The 13,273-nt window shown below is 34.8% G+C and overlaps 1 protein-coding gene across 1 annotated transcript; it reads right to left on the minus strand.

Annotated features, from left to right (window-relative positions):
- Positions 1–1,506: 1,506 nt before the first annotated feature.
- LOC147388928 (uncharacterized) lies at positions 1,507–8,397 on the minus strand. Its single transcript, XM_086418761.1, has 11 exons — positions 7,885–8,397; positions 6,123–6,365; positions 5,982–6,038; positions 5,571–5,761; positions 4,204–4,416; positions 3,781–3,893; positions 3,564–3,684; positions 3,043–3,093; positions 2,694–2,839; positions 2,408–2,613; positions 1,507–2,272 (listed from the first exon to the last, which is right to left on the minus strand). The coding sequence occupies exons 3-9, from the start codon at positions 6,028–6,030 to the stop codon at positions 2,804–2,806; spliced, it is 774 nt and encodes a 257-aa protein (XP_086274887.1). The 5' UTR covers positions 6,031–6,038; positions 6,123–6,365; positions 7,885–8,397; the 3' UTR covers positions 1,507–2,272; positions 2,408–2,613; positions 2,694–2,803.
- Between the last annotated feature and the right edge of the window lie 4,876 nt (positions 8,398–13,273).

Genomic DNA, 13,273 nt, shown 5'->3' on the forward strand with positions numbered 1-13,273 from the left:
AAAAAATTTAACATATAGACTTGTAATCCATAGCCTAAAACTGAAAAGGAATATATACAAGTGTGCCGTCAGTTTATTAGGAATAAGTCTACAAAGTTATGGTTCATTTTTGTATCATAATGTCTCATTCAATTTTCTTAGATTTAACAAAGTGCCCAAGCATAGGAATAAGATTCAAAGGTAAGATAAGAAAGTGAAAAAGAAAAAACCAATTTACCAAAACATCCATGAAGCATGAAGACATAAAACATTCATAAATTTAACCCATTGAAAATCCAGTTACCAAGTACAAAAACCTTTTAAGCGATTTCAACACATTTCCAACAAAAACTTAGAGCTCATACCACTATAATAGTAGCATTTGGAGTTTAGGAAAGACTAATGGGTTCACCACACAATTGTTCCAGTTCACTCTCCAAAAGTTGTAACAAGTCTGCTTTTGTACGCCTATATATCCAAGCTTGACTACTCCTGTCCCAATCAAAACTTGAAGGCCACTTCATGAAAAACAGAATAAGAGAAATGAATAACTTTAGATATGGCACTACAAAATATGAGGTATTTAGAGGCGGTTTTAAACTGCCTCCAATTTTAACTAAACCACCTCCAATATATTTAAGGGCAGTTTAGTAAAACCGCCCACTACAATAGCGTCGCTGATTCCTTTTAGTGGCCGACTAAGGGCAGTTTTAAAACCGCCTCTAAATAATGATTTAAGGGCGTTTTTTATATTTTTAGAGGCTATTTTAAAATCGCCTCTAATAATAATAATTTAATGGCGATTTAAAAACTGACTCTAAAGAATATGATTTAAGGGCGGTTCTTATGTTTTAGAGGCTATTTGAAAATCGCCTCTAATAAGAATAATTTAAAGGCAGTTTTAAAACTGCCTCTAAATATTGTTATTTAAGGGTGGTTTTTATATTTTAGAGGCAATTTTAAAACCGCCCCTAATAACAAATTAGTTTTAAAAAAAAAAAACAACATTAGAAGCAGTTCAAAACCGCCTCTAATGTTGTAAAAAAAAATTAATAAAATATTCATTCCAAAATAAAACTTGCAATTATATAAAGAAAAAGAACTGTTATTGGCACCCCACATTTCACTTATCACATGTTTATAAAAAGATGTCACAACCTGTAAATGTGTTGTGTGGAGGTCTACGCTACATAAATTACAATGTACCAAACATACATCTACGAAATCCAAAAACAAAGTACGTATTCACGAATATTTTCACTATAAAATAAGAGACGACTCTATGAATTATAAACAAAATAAGTAACTCAAACATTGATCGATAGACAACACTACCTTTCTAATGGTGTGATTCTTATATAGAACTATACTAGTTCCCTTTGGAGCCAACCCATACTTATGTACATCAACTGATATTGATGTTACTCCTTCAATAGAAAAATTGAAGGGTGGAATTGGGTACCTAGAAAGGGGAAAATTATGCAAAATAATAAATACAAACAAATTAAAGAATAACTGAATTATGTTGCTTCTTGAAGAGTAGGTGGTGAAAGGAGTTAAACCAACTTTTGGAAAAGCTTTAGAATTAAAATGATAAACTAAACTCACAACAATAATGGATCTTTGCATCTTAGAAAGATTACAGAGGACTACATTTATCTAAGTTTGAATGTTTACCTAGAAGTCTAAATTAATTAAAATAAGGTGGTTCTTAGTCAAGTAAAAATACTTTCCATTTTGATTCTAAGAGAATCACTTTTATAATCTAAAGCTAATATAGAGATCTTGAATCTAATTATGTGAAAAATTAAATTTTAGAATCCAAATCGGATTTTACTAAAAAAATAATGTCATTTCAATGTAATGTTTGGTGTCATACCCCAGTTAAGCCCCATGATACTCTTATATTCATAGTTCTCTCCCTCTTCAATAGATCGGTCTTTGGAGTAGTTGGGTGGTTAACACTACCTAAGTCCTATATCTTCTATTAATCCAATTGTGTTGGTATCCACTAACTCAATTCACATCCTTGTTTGTCCCCCCATTGCTTTTTTAGAACTTCTGATTTGCACGTTCTTATAGTTCAATGTGTGACACGTAAATTGAAAGAAAGTATATTAATTATGAATATTTAAATTCATAGTAAGCAAGATTCAACAAGGTCTCCAAATCTTACCCTCGTGAAGACCAGCTCTCCTGTATGCATATACCGCAATGTTATATGAAGCTCTATCCGGTTCACATCCCACATGCTGCATTAGAGAGAATATCTTTGCAGCTCCATGTGGAAAACCTGCACGACTGTTGGATTGAGAAAGTTAATATTACTAGCCTTAAACAAAACCAAGTTGCTCCCCTATTACTAGAGACATGGTTTGAAACAACTATGCCATGATAAGAGACCATAACAAGATGAACGGACATTGACCTGTAAGCTTCCGTGAGAGCATTATAAGCATACACATCAGGCTCATGCCCATCTTCTTGCAACTCCTCAAATATTTCTTTTGCTTTCTCGCAAAGTCCTTCCCTTGCAAATGTATTGATTAGTGCAGTGTAAGTGCAGATATTAGGTGCACATTTTTGGCTTCTCATTTCATGAAACAACTTTAGAGCCAAACAAGATTTATTGGCCTACAATATAAATAACACAATAAATTTTGTACTTCACAAGGGAGGAAACAAATTGGAAATAAAATAAAAATGGGACCCACCTTTCCGTATAAGTTGATCAACATTGTATATGTATCCGTAAATGGCTTGCAACGATATCTCTTCATCCCTTGAAAAATCTCCACTTCCTTTTCAGTGTTTCTTCCCTTCATTAACCCATCAATATAACCATTGTATACAACCACACCTGAGTAAAATATCAAGGCTTGTTACTAGATAAATTCACAAGTAATCTTTGGTGAGTAAGTAAAAGATGTAATATTCAATATTTACAAGCTAATGTGATTTGATCATTAAATGGGTAAGAATTCATTAAATACAAACGACAGCTCCCAACTTGTATGGGTCCATGTTGGGTTCAACATTTAAGAGATTGTAGAAGAAACATACTTGGAATTTGTCCACGTTTTCGCATCTTAGCAAAAATAGCCTCAGCCTTCTCTAGCAACCCAGATGCGCAATAGGCACGCAAAAGAGGTGCAAAAGTGTCGTCGGTAGATAATATATTTGGTTTTCTATGTTATCTTAGATTTCTTTCATGATATCTTACACAAGATTTCAAATGTCATTTCAATGTAATGTTTCTGCTAGTAGGAAAAACAAGAAATTGTCTCGACCAGAACATTCCAAGAATTCTGAAACATACAATGTTTCGGGGTCAATGTTTCATTCCAGTTTTGTCCAAAACCAGCATATTCCATTGAAACATTCTGAAATGAAACGAAACTTTGAACAATGTTCTTAAGTTTATTTTATTTAACCATTTTCCAGTATAACAAAAGTAAGACATTCTGTGAATAAAAACTATTTTGGTAGACACTACATGAGAGTGCCACAAAATCAGTTGTGAATAAAGAAGATATCTTAGTTCAGGAGTAATTACGTTACAAAACAAATTAACCGGGTCTAACCTTCTCAATGTTTTCCATCATAACTCCCTTAACTTTCGAAACTTGAACCTTCACTTTTGCAAGCTTGCTGATTTCCTCAGGATGATCGACACAGTACTGCATATGCTCCTTCAGTTTTGGCCTAAAATGTAGATTAAACATAAGTAATGCATCATTTAACAGAAAAAAGGCATGTTCCATTGATGAGTTAAGAGGCAATTCAGGGAAGGAGAATTACCCTTTGTTCAGGCTATTGGCAGCAGCAGTTGCAACTATGGCAGTAATGGACTCATTCATCCATCTATGAATATTTGCTTGGCGTGAATCTAATAGTGCTGTTGATTGGCTCGTCCGAAAGGCAATACAAGATTAAAGTTAGATTAGAACTTGCAATGTTCATTGAAAAAACCAAATTGCTCAATGTCGGGACAATGAAACACACATTCCAAGAGGAAAAAATAGATGTGTTCCCTACACTCAAATTAATGTGTGTTTTAAATTGCAATAATATCATCTGCAATCTTCACGGATTAGGAGTCTCACTGACAAAATTCATTAAGTTTGACTAAAAAATCAGAAGCTAACAACAGAGTAACACACATAGTGTGAGTGTGTGTGTGTAAAATACAGATTGAGAGAGAGAGAGAAAAATGATACTAACCCAATATCTATATGCAAGAACTTTGGCCGAAACGTTTTGAGAAGGGCAAGAACCCAAACTAATCTGTTTTACAGCCTCAATGTACACCGCCTTGAGATCCTCTCTTGCACTCAATTCCAATGCTAATTGTATCTGATATTCCTTCTCCCCCTCAGGATCCCTTAAAGTGCTTGACCCTGAATCCACTATAGTCATAACAACAAACAAAAGAACCTATTTAATAGAAAACAAGTGTCTTACTTGATTATCTCTCAAAAAATAAATAAAAATACTGGCAGAGTTGAGTGTAGTAATGGCCATATTTCAAAGTTCCCAGACGATGTTAGAACTTTGCAATATAGTAGCAGCCCATGTCCACTTCATAAAACCAAATTTTGAAGAATGTAAGTTGGCAGAGTTGTTACAGATCATCTAAATTGGTGGAGGAGTTCTATGGGCTGATCTTCTGGAGGAGACATTGAAGCATGATTTAACTCCAAAATCTTGGACTGACTATTTATTTATAAGTGTGGGTGGGACACTCTTAGTTGGTGGCATTAGTGGGCAAACATTCAAATATGGGCCTCAGATATGTAATGTTCTTGAAATGGATGTGATAACAAGTACTAGTTTGAGATCTATGGGGTATAAATTGTACGATGCTTCCCCGATCCATCTGATTTACAGTTGTTAAATATAGTAAATTATATGGTCATTATATGCTTGATTGTTCTTTGACCAAAAGCATTCAAACCGATGCAAAGTTTATGGTTTGGTGTGGTATTGTAGTTTTATTCAATTGATTGAGGGTATTATTTACGATATTATGATAATATACCTTTTGATATTAGTAGGTAAAGTTATAAAAGTTCGGCATTTGGATTTTTCAGGTATGTTTACAAATGATAACTATAGCTGTCCTCATCTAATAACTAACCGAACACACGTGCATTTTTTGGTTTTGTTTATGTTTTTACACAATGACTTGTACACTCCATAGAAACAAGTGTTCAATCTAATATACATACCTATACACATTCCAATACCCCATAGGTTGGAGATGAAGTAGAAGGCTTCATAAAAATACTAGTCTAGATAACAAATAATTTAGCCACATCTTTGTAAACGATAACGACAAATGATATAGACAACGAATAAGCAAATCTAGGCAGTGAAACAATTTTTTTGCCCATAGACATTGAATTTGGAATCTTAACAAAAGGAATGAAGTCAAAGAAATAATATGAAAAATTAGCTTTACTTTGAACATTTGAGTGAATTAGATAGCCAAAGAAAATAAACGATGCAAAAGAGACAACAATGGGAAAAATATGATTTCGGAGATTCAGTCCAATAAAACTTTCCATGCTAATTAAAAAATGGATTACCTTTCCAACATCATTACGACCCAAATCAACTAGCATAATGTGCTCAACACATTGCTTTTCATCATTCAACAGTTGCTTCTCTAATATCTCATCTTCTTTGCTTGTCTTACCTCTTCTAACAGTCCCAACAAGCAATCGGCTAACAGCCTTATTCTGAGAACATAAAGAGGGTTGCACAACTCTAAACCTGACTGTTTTATACCAAAAAGAAGAACATTATTATGTTCAAGATTTAATATAAACTATGATGAATAAATTCCTTTCTATGGTATTATAATGCATATAATAAATAGTAAATCCATGAACAACTTGGTTATGTATAGTCTACGGAAGACCATTTCTTAGCTCGGTGAGAAAGTCAATTTAGAAGTAAAATTATCTTACTCACCATAAGTAGTTGTATCAGTTCACCTTCTTGACACGGGTTGGAATTTCTGGACTTGAAGCCACTAAGATGCATCCCTAGGCCTCATTAAGAAAGAAAATATAATTAAAATCAATATTAACATGCTGAAATTATTAAACGCTGTAGAGAAAAGTAGACATACTTACAAATACCCCATATGCGGACTTAGATTTACAACTATTAATGGTCTATAAACCTCAAACAGGTCTGGAAATGTTTGATGCTCAAAACGTTGGCTTAACACAGCCTGGAATATTTCTTTGGCTAAGATATGTTCTTTAGCCTGCAGTACAACTTTCTTGTATTCCTCACTTGTCATTGATGACCTCTTTAACGAAGAACCAAAATGGCGAGTATATAAATTCACAGAACCAGAAGCTATCCTTGGGCTAACAATAGACAATCAATTCAAATATACTGTCAGTGAGTAGTCGTAGGAAACTAATGCAAAGAAGGGTAAATGATCTACTCGTACGGCTATATTCTGTACTTTGGACACTAAAAGTTCTAATTAGTTCATTCCATCATCAAAGTAAATGAGACTTTAAAAAAATAAAAAACCAAATTCAACACTTATATAAGGCATTAGAAACATCACATTTAGGTATAAGTCTAAATTTATCATGTTTTTTAATAAAACCAAAATTCAGATATCCTAAACTACAAAGCCATAAATTAGATGACTAAATCCCATAATTTAAAAAAAAAAACTAACATCCCTATTGATTGCATTGGTTATATTTAGTTTAATCATCTTATTGCAACCCATTCAATAAAAGGACTACTATAAGTTCCTTAGATCAATCATTTCTAATTTCTACAAAAAAATGAGGAATGAACCATCTAGTATAGAACCTGTTAAATTTTATGTAAAGAAGATGAATAACACTCTTGTGTTAATTGCATGCAACAAATTAGCTCAAGTTCTATACAATAGATGTTAAGCTTGCAACAAGTAAATATTAGAGCAAATCTAGAAGCTAAAAAACAAGAATTTGTTATATTTCTGTACATGAACTGGTACAAGATGAGCAGGGCCACTCTTCTTGTTGTTTTGTTTCAAAGCACTTGATTTGTAACGAATCACTCCTTGTATTCCTATCTAAAATAGCACCAACCATACTTTTCTAGGGTTATTAAGTCCATGAAAAACCTTCATCTCCACTATTCATTTTTATAACTATTTAAAAAAAAAGAAACCCAAAAATTGGATTGATTTATCTAATAAGAAAACAACAATAGTTATTGCCACAAATTCTAAACTACACTTCTATCTTCTTCACCTAAACAACCCCAATGTTGCAATGTAACAACAGACCTACATATACATTTTTATTTTATAATTTTCCAGTCTTCACAAACACTACTTGACACACATAAATGGCAAGAAAAATAGAGTAAACTATGAATAACAAGCAGTAACTTCACAACCCCATTTTATTTCTTAATATGGATTGAATAGGGAAGGAACAAAAGGGGGGATATTCTCAAAATTTAAATACAGAAAAAATGGATAAAACAAATGAAATCATCACAGATGGTAAACACACCCCACACACAAGCACACCAACAAAGGTTTATCAGGAGAGATAAATATTTTTTTTTTCAAATAACAAACAATTTGGGGGGAAAATATCTAGGGCAGGATGGCAAACTATCCAGCTTGAACAAAGGTAATTAATTCCCTTCACATAAAAAACAAAGCTTCCAAATAATCATTTATATAAGCTAGGCATGTCCAATGAACACTTCTGATATGAACTAAGATGATTAAACACTGGATTCCTTTTGAAAGAAATTTCAGCTCTCATTCCTCAACAAATCCATCAGTATTGAGCACAGAATATGGTAACTCAATCGATTACAGTTATATATATATATATATAGAGAGAGAGAGAGAGAGCTCACCGGTAAAGTGGCAGCGGTGCCAATAAAGTCAAACTGAGATGCTCCAATTTTTAGGGCTTTCAGGTAAAGAGAGAGAGCTCCAATCCTTAGGGCTTTTGGATAAAAAGTGAGAGAGAGAGAGAGAACCAGAGGACGAGATGAGAGGATCAAAGAGATAGATAGTAAAGGAATCGGGCCAAAGAGCAAATAAAATACTGCAAAAGATTTGACGGGAAGGAATTGCACCAAAAATTTCAGAGTCGTCGTATTGATCTGGATTTAGCGATAATTTTTCAATCAAAGGAAGAGAGGGAGATCGAGAGTCTCTAGGGTTCCTGCGAGAAAATCATCCAAAAATCATATAGAGAAATTCTTGAACCAAAACAGATTTAGATTCTTTGACGGTTTCGCAAAACAGCCACCCCTAATCGTCTCTTTGGAGGCGTTTTGCCAAAAATCGCCTTCATTTTCTGATCGTTTGAGGCGTTTTTTACCGAATGCAGCTGATTTAGTTTCTTAGGAGGTGCCTGATCTAAAACTGCCATTGATGCGACTGTTAAAGTGGCGCTTCGCTAAATTGCCCTAAAAAAAAGCCTCTAGAAACCCTTTATTTTGTAGTGTGGTGATAAGAAACAATAATAAAATATAAATCAGTCTTAGAACAGAAACCCAACAAAGAACATTTTTTAACTACGTAGTCACAAAACTATCTAAACACTAATAATGGGCAATAACGCCTCATTAGCCAGTAGAAAACATGGAATCAATCAATTATAATAGGTGACAGTGTTGCAACAAAGACCAAATTTACATCAAATTGTAAATAGACCTTAGCAGCAGTAATGTGCACAATCATGATCAAGATCAAAAAATGTGGCACAAAAGTGTTGGGTCAATTAGCAATAGCAATCAAATGAAAATGATGTAGGTAGAACACAATTATAGGTATTAGGAGAAAATGAGATCAACTTATGCATGTAAAAATAATACCAACAAAGGAGATGGCTAATATAAATAGTCATCATGAATTCCAAGTTAGATTGAGTAACCATATTCAATACATAGGAGATAAGCAATGATAAGCAAAGCAAGCTTAAAGGAAAAAAAAATCAAATTCAGGATAAAACTCATGGAATGGATGGAAAATTACTACTCAAGTATGGGATGGTTAACATGTTGCATTCAAGTCTTGGTGATTTATCCAAAAAAATATAAGAGATAGGTCCCTTTGATATTTTCTTCCATCGAAAATATTTTACGAGGGTATGGTCTTGATGGGTTAATGGAACCTCAATTATAGACTCAATATGGCATAATTAATTTATTCTAATTGGTAGCAAATTCTGAAGAATGATTGGTTTTAAACACATTTAGTAATAAATGGTGCACATAAACATAAAGAGGTACTGATCATATCTAAAAAACAAAACATTTCAGCATTTTTCATCATAGGCTTCATGGATAATGAGATGAATCCATTTCAGCATTTCAGCATTCTAAAAAGCAAAACATTTCAGCATTCTTCATCATAGGCTTCATGGACAGTGAGGTGCTGATCATATCTGAAATGTGATCAGTACCTCACATTTCAGCATTCTAAAATATAGAACATTTATATGGAGTCAGAGGGTCCTAAAAAATTAAAAAAACCAAACTGACCATTTGTTAAGCCTTTTGAATTAGGCCAAAATCGAATTGTTCATCGATCATATTTGAAATGTGATCAATACCTCACATTTCAGCATTCTAAAAAACATAACATTTATATAAGAAGTCCTAACAAAATAATTCAGAAGAAAGGGACATGGATGAACTAATTCAAAGAAGTCCTAACAAAAAGAAAAAAAAAACCAAATAAGAAAATCTAGGTTTAATGAGATGGAACTTTGAGATTGAAAATGATAAGTGTTCGTTCTTATCAATTTCTCGATCGACTCCATTCCAAGAGATTACATTGTAATCGATTCCAATAAAAAGGAATCCAAAACCAAGGTGGATACCTATTAACATAACACATATATCTCAAAAAAATCAGAAAAAAACTCTTTAAAATATAATCAATGAAAAACACCTAAAAACCAACATCAAAATTCTTTAAAAAAATCCCTATAACAGAACTTAAATCATATTTTTATAAAAATTGGAAACTTGAAAGTGAAATAAAAGAAACTCGCCTTTGTTCGATTTGAGAAACCCTAATGGCACAAATAATATTTTGAAAGCCTGTAGAGAATGGGAGAGACGTTGTGTGAGTAAGAGATTAGCTTGAGAGAGATGGAAGAGAAAAGATTGTCTCTTGCAATGAGTTTTCGGTTGAAGTAGAGTAGACGATGATCTTGGGGAAGAAGAAGAGACTACAGAGAGGAGTTGGCGGAGTTGATGAGTAATTTTGGGGAAGAAAAAGGGATTCGAGAGAGGAGTTGGGAGCTACAACGAGAGTGACGCCGTCTGTGCTCTCCTCTGTGCTGAAAATCGATCGAACGAAGTGTTTTAGGTCTGTACTTTCGTTGAAAATTCAAGAAAAGGTGAAGGTTATTTTGGTTATTACACCTAAACCATTTTTCGGTGAACGGCTTTGCGCAGAAGCAAAATAGAAAAACCCCTCGTTGACGACTCTTGATAAGAGCTGTATTTCAGCTTTTTTTAATATTAGTAAGAGTTAAAAAAGCCTAAACGAACGGTGCTCATCCGGATTTTTTGGCTTAAAAGTCAAAAAAGCCGATGGAGCTGGCTTCTGAAGCTGAAACAAACAGCCCTTTAGTTGCCTCCAAATCTCTTCTTGAAGTTTCAATCTCGGTACTGTACTTATACTGATGCCAGAAGGCCTTTGACATGCTCTCCCAGGTGCCCACAGTAACTGGATCTTGAGACATTAGCCAACGTAGTACTGATCCTGATAAAGTTCTTTGAAACAACAATGTCATATGTTCGTCGATGAGCCCCATAGTGCGCATGTTAGTAACATACACCTTAAGATGTGTTTTTGCACACCCTATACCGCTAAACTCGTCCATTTTCGGCATTACAAACTTCTCTGCAAACGAATTCTAGGGATACGGTTCAAAGCTTCAATGCCTGCGGTAATTTTATCGATAGCTTTTATACTCTTCATAGTTGACTCTAATTGAGACATTCTGTTAGCTAACACTAGATTTTCATCAACATACTCTTCGTCTCCGTCGAGTTCGAAGACTTCACGTGGACGTCTCTCTTCTGCCTCCTTTCCTTTTGGGTCATCTAAGGGATTGCCCGTTGATTCCGAGGTCTGTTCTAACACTTCCACTTTGCCTTTTATACTGTTGATATCATTGGCAAAGGCTGCCAAGATCTTACGGATCTTTATGAGTTCAGATTCTGAATCATCTCTGCTTGTTGACTTGGTACTGTAGCTCATTCTAACCGACTGGACATACGACTCCAACTAGGAGGTGGGCGCTTGAGTTTGGGCGTAATGATAATCCTATATGACCCCATCAAAGGTAGATTTAATCAATTTCAGTATTACCCCCTTGATAACATTTTAAAGAATCATTTTATTGAGGTTTGTGCACCAATCCATTAATTAATCCATTCACACAATGAACATTCAAAGAAGAAATAAATATTTATTTGAAAAAAAAAATAGTTTTTTTGAAAATGATTGACAAAGAAATGTTCTTAATAAAAACATCTTTCAACAAATTTGACTTGAACTATTTTTACATGGATGCTTGGCTTTGTCTTAATGGTCATTAGGATTGTTGTCAGGCTTGACCCTCTTAACTCTAACAACTGGCTCTTTGAATTCTGCAGGTCCGTCTGGATACCCTAAGGTGCGCTTGTTCCAAGCCTTCTCAATGAGGTGCACTAACTTTTCAGTCAAAGGCTCGGGGGAAAAGAAAGATTTGTGTTGAAGTGAAGATAACTCTATAGGTACGTCGTATTGTTCTGGGATCAAATTAGGATTGTAAAAAGATGTTTCTTCTAAACCGATCAGACGGACATAATAGGATCCTTTGATTCCTAGAACAGGGGGATCAGTCATCCACCAAGGGCATCTTAAACCGATATGACGGACAAGACGAGAGTCTAACCATTTGCTCTAAACCTTGACTGAGTTGTGACGCACTAACAGGTTTCTCTTGCAAAAGTATTCTTGCCCATATTCGAGGTTTGAGGGAATATTTACGATTTTGAGATGATCACAAAGCCACATATAGAGTAAGTAGGGGCTTCCTTTGAAGCTTTCCCGCTCACCAGTTTTTATGGCATCTAAACCTGAGAAAGTTTCAGCTAAGATGAGAGGTACCGGATTGGCTTTCCTTGAGAGTTGAGAGGCTATATCTATGAAGGACTTAGTGATAGTTTGACCATCATTATTAGAGGTCAGTATGTATTGGTTAGGATTCCTAGGCACAATCGATAATCTCCAGTAGCTCGCCAGGCTTCGGGTTTTACATTGACAGGATGACTGCAGGAGCGATACGAGCCCAGTAAATGTACTAAGTCCAATCTCTTGTTATGAACTAAGGTCTTGGCTTCTTCCTTGGAAATGTTCAGTCCTGTCGCGAGGTCAATAGAATATCCGGTCTTCAATGAGGGCCTGACTAGAGGTCCTGAAGTGAATATCCCCATGATGCCACAATAATCCTCGTGAGTGGGGCACAAGTGCATATACCCCATATGGAATATATGAAGATAGGGGTTCCATCGCTTAGCCATAGCACGTAAGAGATTCCAGTCTATCTTAAACTCGTGGAAGTAGAGAGCACTTGAAATCGCCTCGACCCCGCGGTCATCCTCTAAATAGCATATTAGAGGTCCGATCTACGTATCTCGGGGATTTTTAAGAAATGGGGAGTCGCCAAGTAGTTTAGGTTTAGGAACCAAAATTAACTCCAAATTGATATGAGTCGGTCCGTGGATCAGAGAGATGGGTAAGGGGTCAGGTTATGGATTTCGAAAGGTGTTAGGCACCGAACCCGCCTGATCAAGATGATCAGTCTCTACTACGATCCAAAAATATCCTCGGTCAACATTCAAAGACTAAAAGTCAAACTAGGGTCCAATCATCATCAAATTGCATCGGATTTACTAAACAAATCCTACGATTAAAATAATTACATGATTTAATGAGGCATACATGACACCAAAAATTAATGGATCAATTCGATTATATTTTGAACAATACGAAATCGATTTTCAATGCCGCGTATATAAGATGAGTGAATTGGCTCATTGACGATATTTTATCAAAGAGATTCAATTTTTGAACCATTACATGCATTAAATTCAGTGGGTTAACTCACAAATTTTGAGTTGCCACGTGCATTAAATCAGTGAGTTAACCACGGGCCTAATTTTAAAATAAAATCGATTCAAATTTTCAATGTCCCAAAAATCAGCGAGTCGACTCGCAATTTGTTAATCA

Source organism: Akebia trifoliata, chromosome 12 (genome assembly GCF_017979445.1).
Source record: "Akebia trifoliata isolate Shusen 1 chromosome 12, ASM1797944v1, whole genome shotgun sequence".
Taxonomy (NCBI): domain Eukaryota; kingdom Viridiplantae; phylum Streptophyta; class Magnoliopsida; order Ranunculales; family Lardizabalaceae; genus Akebia; species Akebia trifoliata.

What these genes read in the sequence shown, in the direction of transcription:
- LOC147388928 (XM_086418761.1), bottom strand. Translation starts at nt 6,030, where the DNA reads ATGCATCTTAGTGGCTTCAAGTCCAGAAATTCCAACCCGTGTCAAGAA. An exon ending in TTCCAACCCGTGTCAAGAAG is followed by an intron (nt 5,762 to 5,981) that starts GTGAACTGATAC and finishes GGTATAAAACAG; the next exon opens with TCAGGTTTAGAGTTGTGCAA. An exon ending in TGATGGAAAACATTGAGAAG is followed by an intron (nt 3,094 to 3,563) that starts GTTAGACCCGGT and finishes CTGGGTTGCTAG; the next exon opens with AGAAGGCTGAGGCTATTTTT.